The sequence below is a fragment of the Montipora capricornis genome, chromosome 2, assembly GCF_036669925.1.
Source record: "Montipora capricornis isolate CH-2021 chromosome 2, ASM3666992v2, whole genome shotgun sequence".
Classification (NCBI taxonomy): Eukaryota; Metazoa; Cnidaria; class Anthozoa; order Scleractinia; family Acroporidae; genus Montipora; species Montipora capricornis.
The window spans coordinates 11,942,257-11,967,256 of NC_090884.1; the positions used below are offsets into that span (position 1 = coordinate 11,942,257).

The 25,000-nt window shown below is 38.6% G+C and overlaps 3 protein-coding genes and 1 pseudogene across 5 annotated transcripts in view; 1 reads left to right on the forward strand and 3 right to left on the reverse strand.

The window, feature by feature from the left end:
- Positions 1-652, forward strand: part of LOC138038852 (uncharacterized) — a 5,749-nt gene extending 5,097 nt beyond the window's left edge. Inside the window, exon 9 of the mRNA XM_068884921.1 lies at positions 1-652. This exon is cut by the window's left edge and continues 1,203 nt beyond it. The gene's annotated coding sequence lies outside the window, so the exon portion shown is untranslated.
- A 190-nt stretch (positions 653-842) lies between these two features.
- LOC138038853 (HMG domain-containing protein 3-like) lies at positions 843-2,229 on the reverse strand. Of its 3 annotated transcripts, none has more exons than XM_068884924.1 (3): positions 2,056-2,229; positions 1,674-1,799; positions 843-1,008 (listed from the first exon to the last, which is right to left on the reverse strand). In XM_068884924.1, the coding sequence occupies exons 1-3, from the start codon at positions 2,167-2,169 to the stop codon at positions 973-975; spliced, it is 276 nt and encodes a 91-aa protein (XP_068741025.1). In that variant the 5' UTR covers positions 2,170-2,229; the 3' UTR covers positions 843-972. The 3 variants fall into 3 exon arrangements, with proteins under 3 accessions (XP_068741025.1, XP_068741023.1, XP_068741024.1); XM_068884922.1 differs by having other exon boundaries at positions 843-1,464; XM_068884923.1 differs by having other exon boundaries at positions 843-1,464; positions 1,661-1,799.
- A 2,276-nt stretch (positions 2,230-4,505) lies between these two features.
- On the reverse strand, positions 4,506-12,996 carry LOC138033450 (uncharacterized; annotated as a pseudogene).
- On the reverse strand, positions 6,259-10,188 carry LOC138038851 (uncharacterized). Its single transcript, XM_068884919.1, has 4 exons — positions 9,139-10,188; positions 8,328-8,569; positions 7,735-7,901; positions 6,259-6,905 (listed from the first exon to the last, which is right to left on the reverse strand). The coding sequence occupies exons 1-4, from the start codon at positions 9,830-9,832 to the stop codon at positions 6,740-6,742; spliced, it is 1,269 nt and encodes a 422-aa protein (XP_068741020.1). The 5' UTR covers positions 9,833-10,188; the 3' UTR covers positions 6,259-6,739.
- Positions 12,997-25,000: the final 12,004 nt, after the last annotated feature.

The window sequence follows — 25,000 nt, forward strand, 5'->3', positions numbered from 1 at the left end:
TGATCCTTCCCTAGATTCTTCTCAAGCAATGTCCGTTGTTTTTTCACTATGTCCTCATTCTGGTAGAAATCCATAAGGTAATAATAGAAATAGTGAGTCCCAAAGCCTTGAACGCAAGAGCTTCTCAATCTACGGGTATTCTTCCGGTGATTTTCTGACTCTTGGTAACTGGTCTTGAGAACACACGACTGAAGACACAAATTTATGTCATGAAATTCACACAGAGGAGATTTGTGGGGGTTAGTGGCATTGTGGAAGCGGTCACCTATCACAAACCGCCTTTCTGATCCAGTGAGATGGTGAGCCACCTTGTTGCTGTGCGAAAAAGGTAAGAGCCTTGAATGATCCAAGTATTCTGCTGGAACAATCTCTGGTACACTTACAATTGTACTCCCTTGAAAAGTAAACAACAAGATGAAGCTGTCAATTACTAAACCAATAAGACTTGAGAGTGAACATATTCAAATAATAATCATAACATGAACATCATACTGTAAGTGCAAAGTCAGTCTTTAAGAATACAGTTTGCGACTTAAATACATGTAGGCCTGGTTCATGGTAGGCTCCTTGCTACTTTTCAATGTCATGCAAATGAACCATTTGCCTTTTTAGGGGGGCAAACACTGGAAAATGGGCATATGTCAGCATATAAGCAACATTGTCTTAGGCCCAATTCAAATGATGAACTTTTCAAGTGCCAAATCTAATGCAAATGAGTGAAAACAAAAGATTTTTCTCATCTGCACTGGATTTGGCACATCGGGCCTAGTATACATGTACTTATTAGTAAACCATAATACTGAGAATCATCATAAAAATGCAATACATGTATCTTCATTCAACCGTCCTTTCTGTGTCATGAGTTTATTTGTTCTCCAAATTGTATGACACAACTCATCAATAATCTATTTTACTACTACAACAGTAAACATGAAGGCTGTGTACATGTAGCTGCAATATTTTGGTTGAAAGCTAATTTTTGATGATGAGAAATCCTGCAATATGCACCTACAATGTAAGGTAAATAAGACCATTCAACTCTGACAATGTGCTCCATAGTTATTTAACTACTGTATGCATAGAACGTATATATGCATGCACAGTTACACACAGGTCATTCCAGATATGTTGAACTTCCCGGTTAATAGCTTGTTTTTGTATCAAGTTTAATGATTGGTTAAAAAGTATAATCTGTGAACTTTACCAATATATGAAAACAGAAATAAAAGGAAGATTCAGGCTTACTGTGGAAGGTTTCTTTTTAAGAGTTGGCTGTTCTAAACAACCAGAGAAAGGTCCCCACAGTTTTTTTGTAGTTTCTGGCTCCCTGACATGCATGTGCCTGACAAAACCACGTGGAGTGTCACAAATAAAAAGCAGTGGATAGTGCTTTAACGAAAGGTACAAGTCAGCAGGATCACGCACAGATTCTTGGAGTGTTAAAAACTTGGAAGCTGCAGTTACCTGAAAGAAAATAACACAAGCAAAAGATATTTTAAAGGCCAGAGTTCTGAAAAATATGTTGTGTTGATACCAATAACACTGTACATGTACCAATAACTCCTGCCATACCGATGACCAAGTCATCTGGTTACTTGCTGTTAAGAGTGAAATGGCACATGATGAACAGCGTAGATACATGTATTGAAAAAAAAATTACCATAAGTCCCTACCCCATGTCTGCACACAATGTGATAAAAGCCACCTGTATGACCATCAACCTTGGTAAATCCATGGCATGGGCATGAACCGATGAGCAGAGACTCATGTAATGCTTGGATGTCAATCTTCATCCTTTCCTGCAGAAAATTACAACAAGAATAGATTGCTTCTTATAGCAATCTTAACATATCACTGATAGCATTCCCTTATCATAGAGCTTAATACTTGCCACAATCTTTTAAAAAAATTACAAATGGGCAACTGATTGCAGAAACAAAGCCCTCAAAAAATGCCAGCAAAATTTTATCATCAACAAGAACATAAGATAAAGAAATCAGTAAAGTGCTTGGTAACATTTTCATTCCTGAGAATACCCTAATTTTTGTTACCTACCACTGACTTGTGTGATGTCAGGATGTTGCATTTTTCACAGATTCCTTTGATGCTTTCAGCACTCATGTGATTGAGTGCTGAAATTATCCACACCATCCTTAGAAATGATGTCATGTAGGAGGGATGGGTCACCTAAAAAAATTGGGAATGACACATGTAAAAACTGTTCGTGTCTGTGTTTGATAACAATTAAAATATTTGCAAATCTATGACGTGCACAGCTGTCAACAGTCTTCATGTAATTAATTCTTGAACTATTCCTTGTAATTTGACTTGTAAGAAGAATAATGACAGCATTATGAACCCTGTTGAATTGAAATGGACCACAAACCTCGATACTTGTGCTTAATGCTGTCTAACATTGAACTTTTTTTCTTGTCCTCTGTATTCAAAACTTGATCAGGGTTACGCATTGAAGGTGGGATGATGGGGGGAATTGATGTTTGGTAGACTTCCAACTTTTTGCTGCACCTTGTGTATGTGGTACATTCCACCCATCGTTCCCTTAATTTGAGCAAAAACTTCTCCAAAGATATGGGATCACTTGCCACACAATCTCTTGGCGCGTAATTTATCTGTTGAAAGAAAGCAATTAATAATGCAAGCTCAACAAAGCATGAGCATTACAAAAAAATAATATATGATACAGGAAAAGTGACTTCAGTTAGCCAGATACCAAATACATATATTTATTTAGTAAGTGAACACTAACTTCAAGTGAAACATGGCATTGTGATGCACTGGATCACTTTCTTGAAAGTTACAATAATTTATAACACTGAATTACATAAACCAATTGAAGAAACATTTGATGATTGGTTTTAGTGGTGAAAAGGTATGTCTGAATGTGAACTGCCATTTTGTAGGAAGGAAAGTTGAGTGACGCCAATACAAACTGCCGAGATGTTACAATACTAGACATATTTAAATTTAGTTGGAACACTAACCCAATGGTCTCGAATCATTGTGTTACCAGATCGTAGGTTATATCACATCCCCATCCTCCCAATTCAATGTTGTGTGAGAATTTTTCGAGTGACTGCTAGTAGTTGTGAAAATCAACATTGGGGGAGGGGGAAAACGGGGATGGCTGTTCCAACAAATGTGACGAGTATTGTAGACTAATTCATTTGGGTACAAAAATGATAATCCCAAACCTATATGTTTTCATGTTTTCTGGTGTACATGAAATGTCAAAGTAATCATAGAAATTGACGCCAAAAGTCAAACTCAAGAACCTTTGATGGAAAATTCTAAATTGCACATTTTAGGACCTGGGGTCCCAAGTGAAGAAGTCTCGCTTTCTGTTTTGCCCATTAAATTGTTGACCACCGGCCTCAAAACGTGTCCTCCTGGAACATGACTTTAACACTATTGCTTTCGCATGAAGCTGCAGTTTGCATACTGTGAACACTAGGAGTTCTATAGATATTATTATTCATTAGCTGGCGGCTTTTTGAGTTGACATATTTGTCTAAGAAGGCTCTTACAGCGTTTCCTCGCACATCTTCCAATTTAAAAAATTAAACATACATGTAGAATAACTGCACCTCGCTAATACTGCAGCAATTCTTCTCATTTCCATCCCCGAGGTAAAGCTCCCCAATTGTACCACAAATGCCACATATCATGTCATCAAGATTTCTCTGTTATGGCCTCAAAACAATAAAAGCCATTGTAGAGCAAATTACCTAGGTTTTTCAGTTCATTTCCGCCAGGTGGTTCCTCTGTAAACAAGCGGCCTTATGGAAAATAAACAATCGAAATTGTATTAAGAGGGTTTTTGTTTTTTTTCTTTTTCAAATTTTACATTGGCTGACACGGCTTTCGTCTGATAAAGTTGAAAATAATTCAACATGATTTTTGAGCTGGCGCGGGGAAGAAAATTTTGTAGTGAACAATAAAGACAATAGAGTGTTTATGTCTCGGAACTATCGGTCTGATAGTTGCCCCTTGGAAATTTGATGTTCTTAAAACTAGCATATTTGTTTTAAGAACATCAAATTTCCGTGGGGCAACTATGAGCCGATAGTTCCTCGACAGAAACACTCTATTGTTTAAACAGCGAATAGCGAACAGCGAATAGTCGCGAATAGCGAATAGTACGAACAGTGCGAATAGTCGCGAATAGTGACGAATAGTCGCGAGAATAGTCGCGAATAGTGACGAATAGTCATCAATAGTCACCGCCTTATGCTGAACAATCTCGTAATCAAAGCAAATAATATGCTCACCTGTCGTCGAAAGAGAGTTTCGTGCATGCTTTTACAAACACTCTAAAGAAGAACAAACGTCAAAATGCAAAAATATAAATCACTTTCATTAATACATCAAGCTCATGATCATCTCCTCGCACAGTGGCGCCCGAACATAAATTTTAGATACTCACATTTCATCATCCTCATTTCATCATCCTCATCTGACATTACTTATCACAATCAACTACTTTTTTAATTATCAACTGATGATAGCATCTTTGCTAATCTCTTTTTTTGTCTGTTAACTTTACATTTCTGATATCTCCATTGTAGCCTTGAATTGATTGCCCACTTTGGTATGGAGGCACAGTCAGGATGGTACCAGCCATGGGACGTAAAACATTCCACATACTCTTTCTTATCATTTGATAGCCTAGAGAGGCAGTAGATTGGCACAGAGGTCTTCATGCATGACAGATGGTATTGCGCTCTTTTGCTTGTCTTGGGGAAAGGAGTCATTTGCCCAGATTCCAGACAGCTTATGTAGTGTTGGCGCATCTGGCTCTGGCTGTACGTCTGTGTGGTTGGGTCTAGACCATGACACAATTCAGTAGCAAATGCTAAGGCAAACAACCCACAGTCGCTGCCACCAACTTGCCTTTGCACCTTCTCATTGACAAATGTTACAGTGTCCAAAGGGCACAACAGCATGCGGCAAGCATGGTCAATCAAAAGTGGACATGGCTTATGGTACAAACTGTCGAACACTTTGACAACACCGGCCAGACAACCAATTGTACTAATGCACACCCAGTGCCTGCCAACATTTATCACCTGTACAAACTCAGAGGTGGCAGGTATTACTAGTTGGCCTCTGACAGCAGGATCCTGGAGGCCATCAACTTGTGGGAAAGAGCAGTATTTGGGCTGCATAAATTTCTGAGTCATTGAGCCAGTAGGTAGGTGTCGATATTCCATCCTTACTTTCTTTGTAGAGAGTGAGTTTAAACTCAGTATTATCAGCACTGTTTATAGTAAGCCATATGACAGAACTGCATGGATCCTCATCATCATCATCATCATCATCATCATCATCATCATCATCATCATCAAGAATTAGGATGGGAGGTGTGGTGGAATAGGGTAATGTCTTTGTGGGGGTATTTGTTTCTTCAGTAATGGGACATACTGGATGACCAGAAGGTTGTCCTTGTGTAGAGGTTTCTACTCCTATGGCTGGAGCTACTGGTGTGTTGCTGTCAGTCGCAGTCACCTGGGTGGGGTTTTTATGCATTGTTGTTGCAGCTGGCTCTGTTGTGGGAGTTTTTGGTATTGTGATAGGTGTTGCTGATACTTTGAAGGAGGTTGATGATACTGTGACAGGTCGTGTTCTCGCAGTCGTTGGTACGAATGTTGGGGTTTCAGGTACATCGGTGACTGGTTCTTTAGAGGCTCTTTCCCTTGCTGTGGTTAGGGTTGCTGATGCTGCGATATTGTTTGCTGATTCTATGACAGTTGTTGGTTTTGTTACGGCAGGGGTAAGTGGCACTGTAGTGAAGTCTGCTGGTATAGTCTTGGGAGTTGCTGGCATTGTAGTGCAGGTTGTTGGCATTGTGTTAGGGGTTCCTGTTAAAGTCCTTGGGACTGATGGCACTCTGACAGGGGTTGCTGGCACAGTGACAGGGGTTGCTGGTACATGTACAGTGGCAGGGGTAGCTGGCACTGTAGTGGTAGTTGATGGCACTGTGGTGAAGGTTATTGGTGCTGTCTTGGCAGATATGTGCACTGAGCCTGTGGAAACGGGGACATTTACTTGGAATGTATTCCTCATCACTGCAGCCTTAATGCCATGGCGTCCTTTGAATTTGTGTTTTCGTTGACATGTTTTAGGGATTTTAGGGAGTTTCTCTCCAGGGTGATCACTTTGTCTCAGCTTTCTTTTCTTTACTTCTGGCTCTCCACTTTCTACTTGCAAGCCACCATTAGAGGGGGCAATCATCTGCAGCTCTGTTTTTAAGGATTCCAGCTCCTTCAAGTCATCTATGAGAAAGGTCAGTTGTCTAATTTCATTAAGTGTTTCTCTGCAAATGCTACCCAGTGCTTTAGAACAACCTTTTTTATTTGGGAGGTTTGCATATGAATGTGTGGTTGATGCTGTAATTTCCCCATGAAAGTTGTCATGATTGGGCATTGATGATTTTGCATTGTCGTCAACAAGTTCATGGGAGGAACTGGAACTGTTCATTGGCTTTCCATGTCCTATAATGGCCTCATCGAGAGTAAGCAAAGGAGAGTTTGCATAATCATCAGGCAATTTGTCCCATCCTCATTGTGGATGATGTCTAAATATGGCAAAAAAATGCTTGCATGGGAAATGGTTGCGCACCCATGAGAAGCACTGACAGGATGGTTGCTGCACTTCATTTCCAAAAGAAACCAAGTACCACTTTCCACAAGCTTCTTGACTTTTCACTAGAAATACTCTCTCAGTACCAGTAACCCTTGATGTGTGAGGCTGGAATATCCTGAGCAAGTTCTATCTTTTGCCTGGCAGAGTCAATGACTGACTTTGGCCTGTTATGAAGGTAACTGGGGATATCACGCCCATATGGACGGTACAAGGAGTGGGACCTTGTGTTCTTCTCTACGTATCTAAAGGAGTAAAATTAAGGAAAGTTTAGCCACCTCATAATATGGCACAAACTGTTTTCTAATGTTTCTGTTAGTAACAGATTGTCACATAATGATAATCTTATTTCTAACAATGTGAAGGGCAGAGGAAATGTCAACTTACTATAAAGTGTCCTTTTGCAATGATAACATACATGTAGCCATGGACTTGAGGATTTTGGTTTGTAATGTTCCCAGTTGTTAGGGTAACGAGGAATTTTTCAGAAAATCAAGGTTGCTGTTTAATATTTACTCTCAGTCTTAAACAATATCAAATTGGGGGGGTGGGGGGGGGGTGTACTGCAAAAAAAATTGGGTGGGGGTGTGCGGCATGCTTCCTGAAACCCTCGCCCTATTTCAGACCAGAATCTGTGGTTTCCCCAACCCAATTTCAGACCTGACCAAAAATTGGATACCCTATTTCAGACCTATTCGAGCTGTTACAAGGTTGGCGTGATAATTTGAGAAGTGCTTTTGTTGATGGTCTTCTTGCCGATGAAGAAATAGCTTCTAAAAACAGACCCAATTCAAGACTTGAATGCACAAACAATACCCTATTTCAGACCAAAATGGTCACAATCTATACCCTATTTCAGACCAAAACCGCTAAAAAACCATACCCTTTGGGGCCACAGATAACTATATAGCCCATATAAGGGAATACCTCCTCCTCCTCCCCCCCACCCCCCCCCCCCAGAGAATTTTTTAATTGGCAAAATATTGATTCCTATTTTTTCTTTTTCTGATTATTATAATAGTCTTTATTTCTTAAGTGTGTTTGTCTATATTTCTGAAACATACAGTCTTGTACCTTGCATACTTTTCAGGAAGGAACTCTGTAATGAGAACAGATAGAAGACCACTGAGGGACTTGTCACGATGACTTGCCAAAAAGTTATATTTCAGGTCCTCATTTTGCCGTTCAACTCCATTTGTAGTGTGGATAGAGATGTCACTGCGGTATGCTCGAACCCAACGCTAGAAATATATATTTTTTAAATTATTAATTAATTGAACTTACTAGATTCATCAGTGTATTGAACTTTGCATTCAACCAAGGAAGGGCGTTATGTGCATCAGCTCAGTTGAAGGAGACATTCATAAAATCAACAAAAGTTTGGCTCACAGATTCTATAAGGCTTGGATTTACTGTGTTAACTCTTTGTGGCAATCAAGCCTAGTATGACAGGTTGGAATGGTCAGTAATTGGTCCTAAGGTTACCACTTTTGAGAGCATACCCATTTTTTAAGTGGATAGAAACTAGGTCATATTTCAACTAGAAAGCAAACTGGTGTATGAATGTGGCTAAGATGAAATATTATAAAGGAAATGTAAAGGCATACATACATGTTGTATGAATGATAGCTAAAGCAGAAAGCCATGTATATTTTCATTTTGCTAACCTTGTGCTCTCTTAACCAGTGATCTTCAAACCAGTCACGCAGACGGCTGTTTTCCTTCCAGAAATGGCATTCTTTCAGTGCTTTTACTTGACTTGGGTAAAGCTCCTCAGATTCGGCACTTGCCACAAGTCGGAGTTTTGCAAGTACTTCTTCTCTATGTGAATTCACACCATTTGCTGATTTGGCTGTCCATCTCTCCCAGGCTTGTTCTCTGTGAAAGTCACAGAAGAATACCTTGCACCCTGTATTTAATGAAATGTAACACTAAGATGGTCGGAGCGTAAATCAGAGATTTAAGGATCATTGAGAGAACAATAGACCTTCTGAAGACAGGGTTACATCTCATTTTCTGTCCCCCCCCCCCCCCCCCCTTTATTGTGAAATTGAGTTCAGAATACTACCACACAGACATACCTTGTCAACCACTAAATAAGTTTTTGCTTGAAGCAGGTCTATTGATGTCACCTCATTATGATGTCAGCAACAGGCATTTACAAGTATTGAATAACTTAAAAAACCACACTATTTTTCATGATATTCAGACATAAAAAAAAGGTGAGAATAGCATTACCTTGATATGTTTATTGAATCTGCATAAACTAAAAAAATTGTTTGGAAAATGAACTAGTAGTTGACTCTAACATTTTTCAGGATATGTTTGTGTGTTTTTTGTTGTTTTGCTTATAGTTTTATGCTGTTGCTATGATTTTTTCAGAATTAACAGAACTTATTTCTGATTACTTAATGAGTATTGTTTTATGTAATGACTGTCCATAAAAGGTCATCAAAGATCCTTTAACCCCCTGCCTACCTGGAAATACTTCTTCTATGGCAGTAATCTCTTGTTCACAATTGTCTGTCATGAAGTATTTGGGATTCCATCCAGTCATCTCTCCCTGAAGTATATGTAGTGCCTCTTTTATGCATGCAGAAGTTTCGTTTTGTGTTATGAATGATTCAACCACTTGGGAGTCAACATTCGTTTGAACCACAAGGAAGAATAAGGGTGGCGCATATTGAGTAGTTTTATAAGTGGCATCCAGCAAGCACATGTGATTGCCATATCTTTGTAGGAGTCTATGCTGCCAGGAACTTTGATGGACAAAGAGCAGGGTAGTGTCAGAATGGCCTTCAGGTGGATCATTTTTGTTGGGAGAAACTGCACTGTATGGCCGGAAGAAGAAGAGGTCTCCTTCATTCACAGATTTCCACTGAAAAATTTTTTGTACAATGTTTTCTTGATCTATCTTAGAGAATCGACTTTTTACAGAAGCACGGTACATGTGACTTCTGATGTCAGCTAGCTTTGGGAAGAAGCGACGGTTCAAGGAAGACGGTTGACTTTCATCTTCAGACAGTATTTCATTTTTCACATAGCTTTTTATGTGTCTCCGCATCTCATGAGTGTTCTTCACGCCTTCATGGACTAGCTCATCAATCTTTTTTATTGTCCTGCTATCCACAGGTTGGGAAAGGCCACTTCCCTGCAAAATTTTTAAGCACATGATAACCCCAAAACAATGACTGCAATATATTGATGTGAAATCCGGAAAACCATGAAAACTAGAAAATATGTATAGAATTTATTATGGTGCAAGTAAAAGTCACTTGGATGAGATGATTGTTGCTGATTACTTTGGGGTAATGTGCATTGCTCACATTTCCTGAATTTTGCTGTTAATGGTCATTCAGTCTGGAACATTTCAAGTCTTTGTCATTTCTCCAGTTTGACAGTAACTAAACATATAATTGAATGAGAGGCACCCTTAATTGCCTGAGAAACTAACCAGTTCGAGTACTGACAGTAGACTCTGATGTATTAAAGGTCAATCCCTGTATAAGTGTAGTTATTTAATTATTCATTTTTGGGTGTTGCATTATCTTTTCATGGACTAATATTACATTCAAATCTTTTTTTCTCTCTATTGTCTATTGTCTTACCTCTCCCATAAGGTGATGCGCATGGTCTGTACTAGAGGGAAATTCTGTATAGATTCTTCTCTCAGATTTAAGTGTTCCTTTACTTAGATCTTCCTTCAGTCTCTTTGATGTCTTTGCCCTTGCATTTTTTGAATCCTCTTCAATCTGGAATGTAGTGTGTGCCTGTTAGCTGCAAGATCATACAACTTTACAATAAATTGTAATTGTTATCTACCTTGTAATCTGGAAATGCTACAACATCCCTCAGTTTTAATCTTGCTGGACAGTTTGCTTTTTTGGACGGCTGTACTAGATATCTATTCTTGTTAAAGACAAAATCTCCATCCTAAAAAAAATTGAAGCTGTTATTCATTAATCAAATTGGATTTCAAATAAAATAATAAATAATAGCAATATTCCTGTTTCACCCACTTCTCGTTGTTGTTGTTGTTTCCTTTTCACAACAGCATTTCTGTCTTTCCCATGCTGGCAATCGAAGAGCTTGCAGCCCATTATGTAAAAAGGTACTCCTGTAAACTCAATTTTTTTACCCTTGACCTCCTTGGGCTCTTCCCAATACAGTCGATGATCTCCTTTTTTATAATCTGTGGATCAGCAACAACTACTTATAAAAAGTGTTATTTTAAAACTTCTAATATGTGGTGATCGACTATCAATTTCTTATTTGCTTGTTATAATCTTTGCCATGGTTAAGGATCAGACATTAATGTATCAATGGTAAATTGTCTTTATTTTGGTCCCCATCTTTTGTGCAGGACCTCCATTTTTACAGTTGTATAAAATATTGGCCCTAAAATTGTTTACAGAAGACATCTTTACTACCCCCATCTTATCCTTAGGTCCCCGGTCCCAAAGAATGTTGGGGGTCTTTTGTCCCTCTCAGTAAATCAGATAGGGAACCTTTAATAACTTATAGAAACTGAGAAATTTTCCAAACAACCCTTGCCTACCATAGAAAAGCATTCTGTATCATGGCTTTGGAGGAAAGCAACCACAATGAAAGTGAATCAGACAATATTGACCATAGCTTAAAAATGGCAAAGATAGCTAGAGTTCTGTGTTGTTTAGCACTTTTGACAAATCAAAGTGTTATTCATAATCCTTGTCCCAGCCAGCTTTGCACAAAATCACCCCTCCCCCTTTGGGATTTTCACCAAGTCTTTTCCCATCCTCTTTTCATTTATCTCCCTTTTGAACTAACATGAAAAAGAAAGGTCCTCCACTAGTTGCACCTGCATCTAAATATGATGAAATGAAAAAATTCCCACCGTAAGAAGTTATCTTTTTTTAACATTTTCTTTCCTCGTGCCATCGAATTCCGGTAGTGGTTGCAACGGATAGAGCTTACGAAAACGCTCGTCGAGGATGAACTCTACTGTTTACCACATCCCTAGCGGCATACAATTATCTAAAAATCTCACTCCTAAAAACCTATGCACGGAAACTTTCACTCCAACAGTTTATTTTTATGATTTTCGATGGATGAGCAGATGAGGCTACATCTCGCTATTATGACCGATTTCTCGAAATTAAGGCATTTTTCCACTGCCATTTTCTCCGAAACAAAGTCGGTGACCCCCCTTTTTTTTTCATTTTTGGAGTAAGTACTTTACGACCTAACTCTAGGCGAGAAATGAAGAAAAACTCACCGTAGGAAAATTTTGGCGCGAACGTCCTTAAGGAGTGACCTACACTGTAGAAGGTAATAGAAATCAATTTTGAAGTTCCATTATTTCTCCAGGAATTACATGAACAGTGGACCTTAATGCATTCCTTACACACTACTGATACACAACATTAATATTACAATTAACTTGCCTAAATTATATGGAAACACTTCATGCATGGCTTGGCAACTTGGATTTTCACAGAATTTCAAAAGCAATGTGATAGGCTTGAAAGGATTCATGTTGGTAATTAGAAAGCAAGTCAACTCTCCTCGTTGACCTGGATGACACCGTTCTTTCGACAGTGGGCTGTCACACAAGCCGCAAGTGGTGGATGATGGTGCTAGGGAAGGAGGCCAACCACTGACATCAAAAGAATGAGCCTGCTTTAGAACAGCTATTGGGATGGCCAGTGGTAATGACCTCCTCATGTTGAGTTGAATTGTAGATGTGCGGCTTATAGAATCTAAAGGCTCGGCTGTTCCGGTTTCTGGTGGCATTATTACGGTTGGCGGTGCTTCGAGAAGAGAACTACTGGTACCTGCAGTTGATGTTGGAGCCCCAGCATTTGTTGGCTCACATGCAACATGTACAGATGCCGATGCTTCCTTGTTGCTTAGCATAACACCTAACCTAATTAGGATATGCACATGTATGCATATATTTTTTGCCTTGTGCTGTTTTGCTTTTGCAATAATTGTTTTGCAATCCTTAGAACAACATCTGATTGTATCCCTTTTCACCTGGACATGACAGTATCCAGCTGGAGTATTTGACGTCACTGGGCCAAATACACAAAACACTGTGGGTGAAACTTCCACAGCTAATGGCAGATCACCAGAAAATTTCTCCAAGCTCATCAACTCAGTTTTAACAGAGTCACCACACTGATATTCCTGCAAGTTGGGATTATTGTAGTAAGAACTTGTTGGGGGAGTAGCTGAAAGAGTGCTCTGTATGTGTTGGCAAGTCACTGGATCTGCCACTGTTCAGCATAACGGCACGGGCTTCTTTGCAGTTGTGGTGTTCACAAACAACACTTGTGTTACCTTGTCTGCCATCCTTAATAACCAAACAGCGGTCATCACGGTTGCTGGTTTTACAAAAATACACATTCCACGTCCCCAGAACAACTGACGAGCAGGATGGAGAGTTCAACTTGATTCTCTTAGGGTGCTTTTGAACAAAAGATCCACCCAACAAGAAACCACACTGGCTACAGACCTCGGGTTTGTATCGGTTGGTGTAAGATGCCTTGCAATTAGGACATTGCCTTTTGCCACGCTGGGAAGATTTCAATCCAGAGGAAGCCTTTGAGAAAGTATGTTCAGAACATTTGTTAAATACGAATGTGTTATGTGATTTACATCACTTAAACATGTAGTAACTAAAAGGCAGTCTAAGAGTGCATGTGGCTATTGCTTTATTTTTGTAGAAATTTCTATTGGAATAAAAAGGCAATGTTCTGTAAATAATAAAAGGTAAAAAGGTCTATTGACAGGGCAGGGGATTAAAGCCAATGCAATGATAATCATTGTCCATTAAATGTTTGGGGATATGACAATCTAGCATGTAATTTAACAAAGGCAACACTTTTCGTAGCAAGTCTTTCTTCAGGTATCTGGAACCCGGTGGGGAACTTAACACCAAGTCTATGGAGTGGAAATAGCTGTGAGACAGATAATTGGCATAAAAACTGATGCATTGGCAGATCTTGTAAACATTTTAATACACAGTTGTTAAGTGGAGACGTATAGTGTCTCAAGTATAGGTGAATAGCAAAACTTGAATATCTGTCTTTAAACTTTTGTCAAATTCTTAAAAAATTAATGCCAACTTGAATATAGCGTGGAAAGAACTGCTTTGGAGATGACAAGAACTAAAATTGACTCTTGTGCTTTGATCTGAAATAACATTGAATTACAGTTTTTAAAGAGGGGTATATTGCAAATTTGAAACAATGCTGTGTAACAGATCAAACATTTCATTAACATTTAAAGGGGCTATGTCACGCTATTAAGGGGAAATCTTGGGTTCATCATGAGTTTAAAATTTGAAAATGTTAATGTGGAATTCCTTCGCTGATAAAATTGTTACATTCACAAACGAGATGATTCTAAGCAAAATCGATCTTTATCCAGGCGATTTGCCATCAACTTGAAAAATGTCCAACCGACTTTTGTCAAGATTACCCAAATGCAATCCATTTCAATCTTGTCCATTTGTGTCCATCCGTGCCTCTCTTTTCTATTTCTGTATTTCTCTTAGTGAGTTCAACAGTTTTAAGTGGTCATTGCAATGTTGTATTGTACATTTTGGGCATTTTGTGTGTCATGAAATTACATCATTTTGCGTGACATAGCCCCTTTAATGTTATTTTGATAATAACAAAAAAGCAACAATGAATGCAATGATTCAGCTCAGTGTGAGCAATGATTTGTGCTTTGATCTGAACTGAATCATTTTGTACCGTTCAACATAACAATTTTATGTGGCTAAATGTAATTTAGGCAAAGTTTGAGTCGAGCCAATGCTGGCCGGTGGTCGCTCACAGCAATCATGCTCAGTGTGGTCTCATACATGGTTTTTGCAGGCCTCACGTGTTTTGCTTGCCAGCTGTGTGAGAATGTACAGTTTGCCTTGAGTGCCATTCATGCCTTTTGAGTGCTTTTGCTCCCTCAATTCCCTCCTTTTCATTGGTGACGGTAACTATTAGGGGTCGTAAGTATCTCCACTGACTCTGTCAGTGTGCCGGTGCCTGGTGGTTGCCGCTCTCAGGGTCACAATGGATACCTACATGCTCTGCTCCAGGCTCATGTCTTGGCTCCACCATCCCTAAGGCACTTTTCCCAACCTGATGAATTGGCGATGAGTTTAAACAGTATAAAAACAGAATAAAAACTCACCATGACCCTTCAGACGATGCCACTTGACCAAACTTGTAAACTATACCTACAACAATCAAAGGCTCGCTGTTGCCACTCGGGATATTTTGTAATCACCATTCATTATACACAATCGGAAATATATTATTTATATTTATTTAAATTCACTCGAACACTGGATTAACTTAACCAACACCGGGCCCAGGGTATTGTAATCTACAGGGCACGGTTCAAATGTGGAACTTCACAAATAAGACGATGCCAATGCTTACATATGTACATACATTTCACATTTTATGTAACAAATGAAGAAGCCCAAGCAGTGTATTACAGTGTGATAAAACACAAGGGCATTTAACAACACAAGGGAAATGTAGAAAACACGAGCCGCATTTGTCGAGTGTACTAAAATATCTGGAGTGTTTTAACATAGAGAAATACACGGCTTAGAGTACTAGTGTAGGCTTCTTCATTTGCTTTATGATATAGAGGCAATGTGGCTAAAAACAATAAAACACTCTTTTCCTATATTTTATACTATATTTTATACTCTGATAAAACATGGGTTTTTGACCAATCAGAGCACGTGAAGGGTCCTATCTATATATTATAATAATTATTAGATAAGTAATTGAGGTTAGGTGTCCCCAATTAGTATACATTGTGTGCTAGGGACTTCGACACGTTGAAGCTCTTATCCTATCTTATAGCTCGTTTGCATTTGAATCGGCAGATGTACTACAAATATTATTAAATGACAGATGTTTATAACTGGGTTCAACTGTTTTCTTCCATCTACGGTTGTGAGAGCACGTTTTTACATTCTGTTAATTATAAGCTTACATTCTTCTTTATATGGTCAAAAATAAAGTTTTGGGATAAACTACAGAATACAAGGGCACTTCTAAAGAAGTATTAGACAACATTTTCGGTGAATCTGTAGTCAACTGAAACTGAGAGCCCTCGAGCGGCTGAGCCAATAAAACATATATCTTACTTATTCTTCAAGGAGTGGGACCGATATAATAATAATAAATGGCGAGTCGAGCCGCCAAGTCACCGAAGTCACTCGCGTATTAGTGCTTCAAAAGTGGCCCTTAATTCTGTAGTTTTTTTTTTTTTTTGTATTCTATTCATTTTTATTGTTTACGTTTAGTAATAAAACAAATGACTACATTAGGACAACACTAAGCTACAACACACACACGCACAAACTACATTAAGGCTACCTAAGCTGATAACAACAAACTGAGAATATTAAGTTGACACGTTTCGACGAGGCCGCGAGGGTTAAGAACACTTCTGCAATACGTTATTGCCCTTGTCTACAATACTTGCCCCACTTTTGAAGATGAAAAGCCAAACTCTTTCCACTTTTTGAAATAGCAGTCTCCAACTCATAAACAGCTTTAATTCTGGAAGTACATACTCGGAGAGATGGTACGAGAGCGTTGATTCTACAATAATATACGTACTGCTTAGCAATAAGCAGGACGTGATTAAAAACAAGAAATCGTCTTTGCGCTCCCAACTACCAAAAATTATATCCGCCTTAGTAAGTAAATCTACTTTAACACCAAGATCATTAAGCCAGTCCAAGAGATCCTACCAGAACGAGAGAACATAGGGGCAGAAAGTAAACAAGTGCTCTAGAGATTCGTCCGCATCTTCACAAAAAGAACAGTCAGATGATAGTTTTATACCAACCTTTTTCAGATAGACATTCGTTACTAAGTATCTATTTAATATTTTGTACTGAAATTGTCGAGTCTTTGAATCCATTGCAACAGTGAAAGGAAGGCTATAGATCTTCTTCCAATCTAAAACGACATTAGCATATTCTGCTTCGTATTTCGATTGAGCTGAGCGAAGTTCTTTGTACACGCTCTTAGAAACCGCTTTGCTAAGCGCTACATTTTGACCATTCAAACACAGTTGAGTATGGTTCTCTGAATCAAAAGGCTCTAGATTGACATACTGATATATCTGTAAGGACTGACGATACTTTGTTGGCAAAGCATCGCACAATGCAATTAATTGGAAGGCGTCGAGAGGTGATATATCTAATTTCCAAAAATCACACCAGGGTACCAATCAACTTTTTCCGAGCGCTAAATCACCTAATGAAATTATCCCTTTATCACCAAGTCTACGATTATAAACAGACTTACCATGAACTCAAATATGCTTATTATTCCAAATAATAACTTCGGACAGTGTTTCTTGCGAAATATCGTAACTATCCATCCTACTCGCAACTGAACATTGCGCAAAGCAGCTAAGACATTCTTCGTAGAACCTCGGAAGCTTCACTCACAATTTCTTCCCATCAAAATTGCAGCTTAAAATGAATTTACCTCCAACCGATTTCAAATAATACGATAGAATGGTCTTCCAGCTGCTAGGCTCATTACTCGCGAATTTCTTACAGCATAGTATTCTCTGAGTCTTAAGATCATAGATTCCAAGTGTGGAGCTTTAAGACCGCCATCCTCAATGTCATTGATAAGCGGTAGACGTTTAACTTTATCTTTACCCTTCCAAATAAAATCGAAAATTAATTTATTTGCCTCAGATATTATCTCTTTGTTAAGGCTTATCATACCAGCACGATACATAAATATTGGAACTATAAATGTCTTAACGATCTGAATTCTGCCTATAACAGTTAGGTCTCTCCACTTCCATATCTTTAATTTTTGTTTTGATGGAGTCAATTATTTCATCAAAGTTTAGCTTCTGTTTAAGACGATAATCATATGAGAAGTATACCCCTAAGATTTTCAAGGCTTCCTTGACTTTGATATTATGCAATTCATAATCATCACTTACTGCAGGATCTTGATTACCCAAAAACATTATTTCCGATTTCTCAAAATTAATCTTGAGACCTGAAAGCAGCCCGAATTCTTTTACAAGATTAAGAAAATTTACTAGAGAGCAATCGTCCCGCAAAAAAGCTGTCAAGTCATCAGCAAAGAGTCCCATTTTTATTTCCTCATTATTAACATCGATTCCTCGAATGCTTTTGTCACTACGGAGATTAATTGCTAATATTTCCATACAAATAATGAACAAATATGCCGAGAGGGGGTCCCCTTGTCGCACACCGCTCTGCACTTGAAAGGGTCCGGTAGAAAAACCATTATTTAAAACACAGCTCGAAATATTATTATAGAATGTATATACCCACTGTTTAAAGGGGCTAGGTCACGCTATTTTAGGCATTTTCAGCACTGAATGAATGGTCATAGAATTAACTAAAATATCAAAATAACTGTTCAAAACTATAGAAGAACTCTAACAAAGCACAGGGAAGCCAAGAAGGGACATGGATGGACAAAACTGGAGAGGATTGAAATGGATTGAATTTCGGTAAATTTGAAAAACGTCGGCCCACCTTTTTTTCAAATTTATATCAGTCTATATCAAAATGTCATTTACAAAGCTTGAAAATAATTCTCAGTTGTTATGTGGCCGTGATTTTGCAAATGAAAGACTCTGACGTTTAGAGCTTATAATTAACAAAATTAAACAAAATTACCTAAAATAGCGTGACCTAGCCCCTTTAAAGGACGGGTCAAAATTAAAAACAGAGAGGGCCTCAAAAATAAATTTCTTGCTTACTGAATCAAAAGCCTTTTGAAAGTCAATAGCAATAATTTTTCCGTTAATCTTGTGGGTCTCAGTATACTCCAAAATATCCTCAATCGCTCTCACTGTATCAAACACAGTCCTTCCCTTAACATACGCGCTTTGATTATGATGTATAATTTGGGGTAATACAGTCTCTAGTCTTCTCGCAATTGCCTTGGAACCAATTTTGACATCCACATTAATATTGGCCTCCAATTGGAAATATTTCTTTTGTGCGCGCCATTATGGCTGCCCGTTCTATTAGGCTCTTGTTATTTTATTTAATTTTGGCTTTTCTAACCGATGGGTTTCGTCTTTATGTTGCTGGAAAGATCTCCAAGGTCAATACCTTTATGACTGGCTGTGGTTTGCGTCTTGAGGGCTCTGAATTATTCTACAATTCCGACGAGCTTTGTTTCAAGGTTGTTAAATTCAAATCGATCATGTTTACCTCTCGAGTAGGAGTACGACGCGAGGGTTCAGTTTCGATGAAACATGGAATTTTACTTCTCCAGACTCCTGATTTTGACTTTCCAAAGGATTTGACTATCTGTGTCGACGTTGAAAGCAACCCAGGAGATATCGAATTAACACAAGATTCAAGTTCTTCCTCGACTCGCTCGTCAAATGCGTTGCTTCGCATTGTTTACGGTCGGATGGAACTACGATCACTGAGGAAACTCGCAAGCTTGTATATTGCACCCGATGTGTTTAATCGCCTTAAGAGCCTTCAAATCTTAAGAAAGCGCGGTAGTCGTGGAGGTTGACGACGTTTTGGATCTAGTTTTCAATCTATTCGGTTGTTAGGAAACTTCGGTGGTCAACGAGAAGCAATTAATTATTCAAGTAGTCGCCATGTTAATCCGGCTAATTTGATTCAAATTAACACCTCTCCTCCGAACTCTCTCGATGCACGTCACCTTAAAGTTTGTGTATGGAACGGTCAATCATTAAGGAATAAAACGGCGAGTCTTGTCGATTATATACATGACAATAAATTGGACATCTTGGCAATTAGTGAGACGTGGTTTTCGGATAAAGATGACGCGGTGAAAGCTGAATGTACTCCCGATGGTTATAAGTTGTATGATGTACATAGATCCGGCCGTAATGGTGGAGGTACAGCTTTGATCAAGCAAGTTATTGCTCCTGCGTGGTGCTCTTTTGAACTTTCGGGATGGATTTTAATTGATGGATCTTTTCGCTTACGGCTTGCTGTCGTCTATAGACCTCCTTACTCCACAAAGCATCCCGTAACAATTTCTTCCTTTGTTTCCGAATTCTTTCAGTACCTTGAATCATTTGTTTTATGCACGGAGCCCATATTGTTATGTGGTGACTTTAACATCCATGTTGATGTTGAGGATAAACCCGATTCAGAATCATTTGTGGACCGACTTGATTCTTTTGGACTAGCTCAACATGTCCACTTTGCAACTCATGTTGAAGGACATATATTGGATTTAGTCATAACCAGCAAAATGGACAGTATCATTTAAGACACACCAATTTTAGGCTCCTTTCTATCTTACCATGCGACTGTATTGTTTAACTTGAAAGGTTTTAAGTCAGAATCCTCTGCCAAGGAAACGTGGTTTCGGAAAATCAAATCGATTAATCTTCCCAAGTTTAAGAAGGATCTTCGTAACTCAGAATTGTTACTAAACACTCCTAAACGTCTTGCTGATCTCGTTGGTTGTCAAGCCCCATGGTTGTCCGATGAGATCAGATCTGTGAAACGTCTCCGGAGGATAGCTGAGCGCAACTGGAGGTCTACAAAGTCTGAATCTGACCGGAGATCATTCAAACTTCTTCGGAATAAAGCTGTCTTTCTTATGAACAAGTCTCGTTGTGAATTCTATACAGATTTCATCAGCAACATCTCTGATAATCAACGTAAGCTTTTTGCTGCTACAAAGAAACTGTTAAATCAGTCAGCAGAATCGCCTTTTTTACAGTACGGCGACAAGTTAGCTTTGGCCAACAACATGGGTTCGTTCTTCGTCAAGAAAATATCCGATCTTCGCGTTAGCCTTGATGCAATTCCGAACTCATGCAGCACTATCAGCCGCCATTCTTCTTAGTGTTCTTCTTCCTTTACTGCTTTTCACCGTGTAGACATGGACTATTTAAGGAAACTTGTGCTTAGAACGCCGACTAAATCCTGTTTACTCGATCCTGTTCCTAGGAACATCATGAAAGATTGCCTTGATGAGTTACTTCCGATATTAACAACCATGATAAACCTGTCGCTTGAATCTGGATTTTTCCCTGTTATTTGGAAGGATTCGGTTGTCACACCACTGTTAAAGAAACAAGGCCTTGACTTTGCTTTTAAAAATTTTCGACCTATCAGCAATCTTTCAAAATTGGCTAAAAGAGTGGCAGCTGATCAGATCCAGTCCTACTTAAATGAGAATGATCTTTTTCCTTCATTGCAATCAGCCTACCGACAGCACCACAGTACAGAAATAGCCCTACTTAAAGTCAAAAATGACATTTTGATGAACATGGAAGATAAGCATGTCACATTGTTTGTGCTTCTTGATTTAAGCGCCGCTTTTGATACTGTGGATCATCGGATTCTCTTAGATCGCCTCCAATTTGATTTTGGAATTTCAGGTTCTGCACTTAATTGGTTTGAATCGTACCTCTCTAATAGAACCCAGCGTCTATCGAATACTTTCAATCTTAAATTTGGAGTTCCACAAGGTAGCTGTCTCGGGCCATTATTATTTTCTCTCTATGCTAGCAAGCTTTTTAACATCGTCGAGTCACATCTTCCTAATCTCCATTGTTATGCAGATGACACGCAACTGTATATCGTGTTTAGACCAGGAAATGATTTGGAGGAAACTGCTGCCTTAACTGCCATGGAATCATGTATTGCTCTTATCAGTCAGTGGATGCACACGGATAAGTTAAAACTGAATTCAGATAAGACAGAATGTCTTCTAATTGGAACGCGACAACAACTTCAGAAAGTCAGCAACATCAGTATGATATTGGTTGGCGACTCCCAAATTGCTCCATCATGTGAAGTTCGAAACTTAGGAACCTGGTTTGACTCGAAAATGAGTATGCTAAGTCATATTAACAGAACTTGCTCATCTGCTTTTTATTATCTTTATAACATACGTAGGATTAGGAAATATTTAAGTCGTCCAACTACCGAATCATTAGTTCATGCTTTTATAACCAGTAGAGTAGATTATTGTAATAACCTATTATATGGCCTCCCGAATTCACATATCATGAAACTCGTATACAGAAACTCGTATACAGAATGCCGCAGCTCGGCTGGTCATAGGAGCACTAAGACTCTGCCATGTTACACCATTGCTTTTTAACCTTCATTGGCTCCCGATTAGTTACCGCATAAAGTTTAAGATTTTGCTTTTGACATTTAAGTGTTTATACGGTCTAGCTCCTCATTACCTGATTGATTTAATTTGCATCATTAAGATTTTGCTTTTGACATTTAAGTGTTTATACGGTCTAGCTCCTCATTAACTGATTGATTTAATTTGCATCAAAAAGCAATCCAGATACTCCCTTAGGTCAAACGACTCTTTATGACTTGAGTTAGCTAGCATTAAGACCCGTCCAACCCTTGGCGATCGTGCATTCAGTCAGCTGCACCTTATCTTCGGAATGCATTACCTTCAACAATTCGCAACATAAAGACATTGGACACTTTTAAGACTGCTGTTAAAACTCATTTTTTAAATTTAGCTTTTAAATAGGTTTTTCAATTCATGTCTCATTTTAAAATTAGCTTTTAAATAGGTATATGGTTGTCGTTTTTAATAATTTCTTATGTTTTTAGTTCACGTGACAGTTTCACATAATTTTATTTTAAAATATTGTGAAGCGCAACTGAATATATTCATATAGAGGTCTGCGCTATATAAATGTAATTATTATTATTATTATTATTATTTTTATTATTATTATTATTATTTTGTCCTTGTCTTTCTTTTCTAGTAAAGTTATAATTGCTTGTTTGTGAGAATTAGACATTCTTACGCACTGTTAAGGCAGCCGACAACAAGGTCTCCGACCACATCTCAAAAAGCTCTGTAGAACTCAACTGTGAGTCCATCGTTTCCAGGCGATTTATTACAGTCAAAAAGATGAAGAACACGAAAGCATTCCGCATTTGTCAGTCTTCCCTCACATATTGAGGCCTCATCATATGAGAGTTTGGGTATGTCCTGATTCTTTAAAAAGGAGTCATAAACATTCGCTGATGGGATTAGCTCCTCCTCCTTATACAGATCGGCGTAAAAGCGTTCTATCTCTTTCATCACTCGTTTTGGATCAGAGATTAAATAACCATCTTTACTAAATATTTTTCTACCGAACTCTTGCTCTTTTTATGACATTTGAGACTGAGAAAAAATTTATTACTCTTCTCGCCTTTTTCATACCACGTAGCTCTGGAGCGAATGATAGCGCCTTGAGAAAGGTATTCGTAGATAGAATTGTATTCACCCTTTAGCATCTCTAGTTTCTCGATATTTTCGGAAGTGGGATCAGTACTGCAATCGTCTTCACATTGCTTCAGTAAAGTTTCAATCTGAGATAATTTCTCCCTTCTTTCACGAGCCCTTTCCTTGCTGTATTTTATTGTCACCTGTCTAACTCTGTACTTCATTAAATCCCATAAAACTCTTATCGGTGACATCCTTGAATTCGTTCAACCAGACCGGAATACTCTGATTTATTAGAGTCACATAGTTAGTATCGTTAGTGAGACTACTATTGAATTTCCAGTATGAAGGGCCATGATTCTGTTTCTCTATAGTACTAAAATGAAGAGCAATTGCCGAATGATCAGAATTTATAGAAGGAATAATGTCTGCATCTTCAACGTCATCTTGACAGGCGTCACTAATCAGCCAGAAGTCTAACCTTCTTTGAATGAACGGCTTTCGTTGTCTCCAAGTAAAACGTTTTATGTCTGGGTTTCTCACTCTCCATATATCTATCACGTCATAATTAAGGCACATATCCCGAATACACTTGACTGAGTCTTTTTTAGCCGGAGTACCGCCCGAACAGTCAAGATTAGGGTCAAAAGTAACGTTAAAGTCACCACCTATAATTATCTTCTTTTCAAAGTCACCACAAAAAAGATCGGGCGCATCATTTTAAATTTCTAAAAAACACACTTTGTTGCTGTACCTTATTGGGCGCATAAATATTCACAAAGGTATCATTTGAGCCTTGCACAACAGCTTCTAACAAAATGTAGCGGCCTTCGCAGTCCGCGTTTAATGCCTTCAACTCAAATTCTAGATCTTCTCTGACAAGAATCATCACACCACAGCTATGGTTTGTACCGTGAGCAAAGAAGTTCTTACCTTTCCACTGCGTCTTCCAAGTGCTTTCCACTTCGTGTGTACTATAAGTTTCTTGTAGAAAAATGATATCCTGTTTCTGTTTCTCCAGCCAAAGAAATATAGCCTTCCTTTTTGACGGCGAACGAATCCCTCTTACATTAAGCGAGAGTAATTTAAAATCTACGTTTTGCTTTTCCTTGACCATCTTGTGCTTGCAAGTTTAAGCTTAAACGACGTCCTCCTCGCCAAAACGCTCGTAATTTTCTCATTGCAAAAACAAAACAGTAAGGCAACTAAAATGTATAAATTACGTAACACTGACAAGTATGACAAAAATAACAAAGAGGTAAAACACAGATCACAAAGACTGCGGATAATTATATCCGAGATGCAGTCCATTGGGATTGAAACTCTGATTGCCACTATTCAAATTTAGTACAGCTCACCGCTCCCGCGACAAACTGTATTTCAAAAGAGAAAACAAAAGAAAAAAACATGCAGAAAATGAAAGAGAAATATCAAAACCTTAATCTCCTCATTCAACTTAAGCAGGGTTATTTTGTGATGCAATAAAGGGAAAGTAAACACCATTTAAAATAGTTTATCTGGTTCATGTTTACTGAAGAAAGCAGTCTTTCCAGCCTCTCTAGCACACTTCCTTTTGGGCCACTTTTTCCTTCTTCTATCTTGTATTTCTTTTGGAAAGTCCGTGTAGACGTTAACATTCAATCCATCTTTTAATTCCATCGCCTTACGAAAAACTTTCTCGCGATCAGGAAACCTCAAAAAACGGGCAATTATTGGTCAAATAGACCCGCTTCTCTTGTTTCGTATCCGGTGTACGTGTTGGAATTCAATCTCGCGAGATCCCTCGATATTGAGCTTGTCCGCTACAAATTGATATAGCACTTCGCTTGTATTCTCATCAGCTTCTTCAGGAATGCCAAGAAAACGCAGGTTCTCCCTTCTATCATAAACTTCCTTATATAATAAGCGGTCTTCCAGTTCTTTAATCTCCTGCTGGTTCTCTTCAACGCGTTTCTTTAGCTGCGTCATTTCGACTTCACTGAAGGATAAGCCTGATTCCATTTCATGCATAGTATTCTCCATTGTCTTTGTCTTCGACTGAAGAGCTACAACATCGCTTTTCACTCCGACTATCGACCTCTCCAAACTCTCAAACTTCTGCAAAATTC

Coding starts and splice junctions, on each gene's coding strand:
- LOC138038853 (XM_068884922.1), bottom strand. CDS start 2,169: ATGACATCATTTCTAAGGATGGTGTGGATAATTTCAGCACTCAATCAC. Junction 1,800..2,055: donor TGACATCACACAAGTCAGTG/GTAGGTAACAAA, acceptor AATTTTCTGCAG/GAAAGGATGAAGATTGACAT. Junction 1,465..1,673: donor ACATTGTGTGCAGACATGGG/GTAGGGACTTAT, acceptor ATTTTCTTTCAG/GTAACTGCAGCTTCCAAGTT.
- LOC138038851 (XM_068884919.1), bottom strand. CDS start 9,832: ATGTGCTTAAAAATTTTGCAGGGAAGTGGCCTTTCCCAACCTGTGGAT. Junction 8,570..9,138: donor CATAGAAGAAGTATTTCCAG/GTAGGCAGGGGG, acceptor CATTAAATACAG/GGTGCAAGGTATTCTTCTGT. Junction 6,906..7,734: donor CTTCCTGAAAAGTATGCAAG/GTACAAGACTGT, acceptor TTACTCCTTTAG/ATACGTAGAGAAGAACACAA.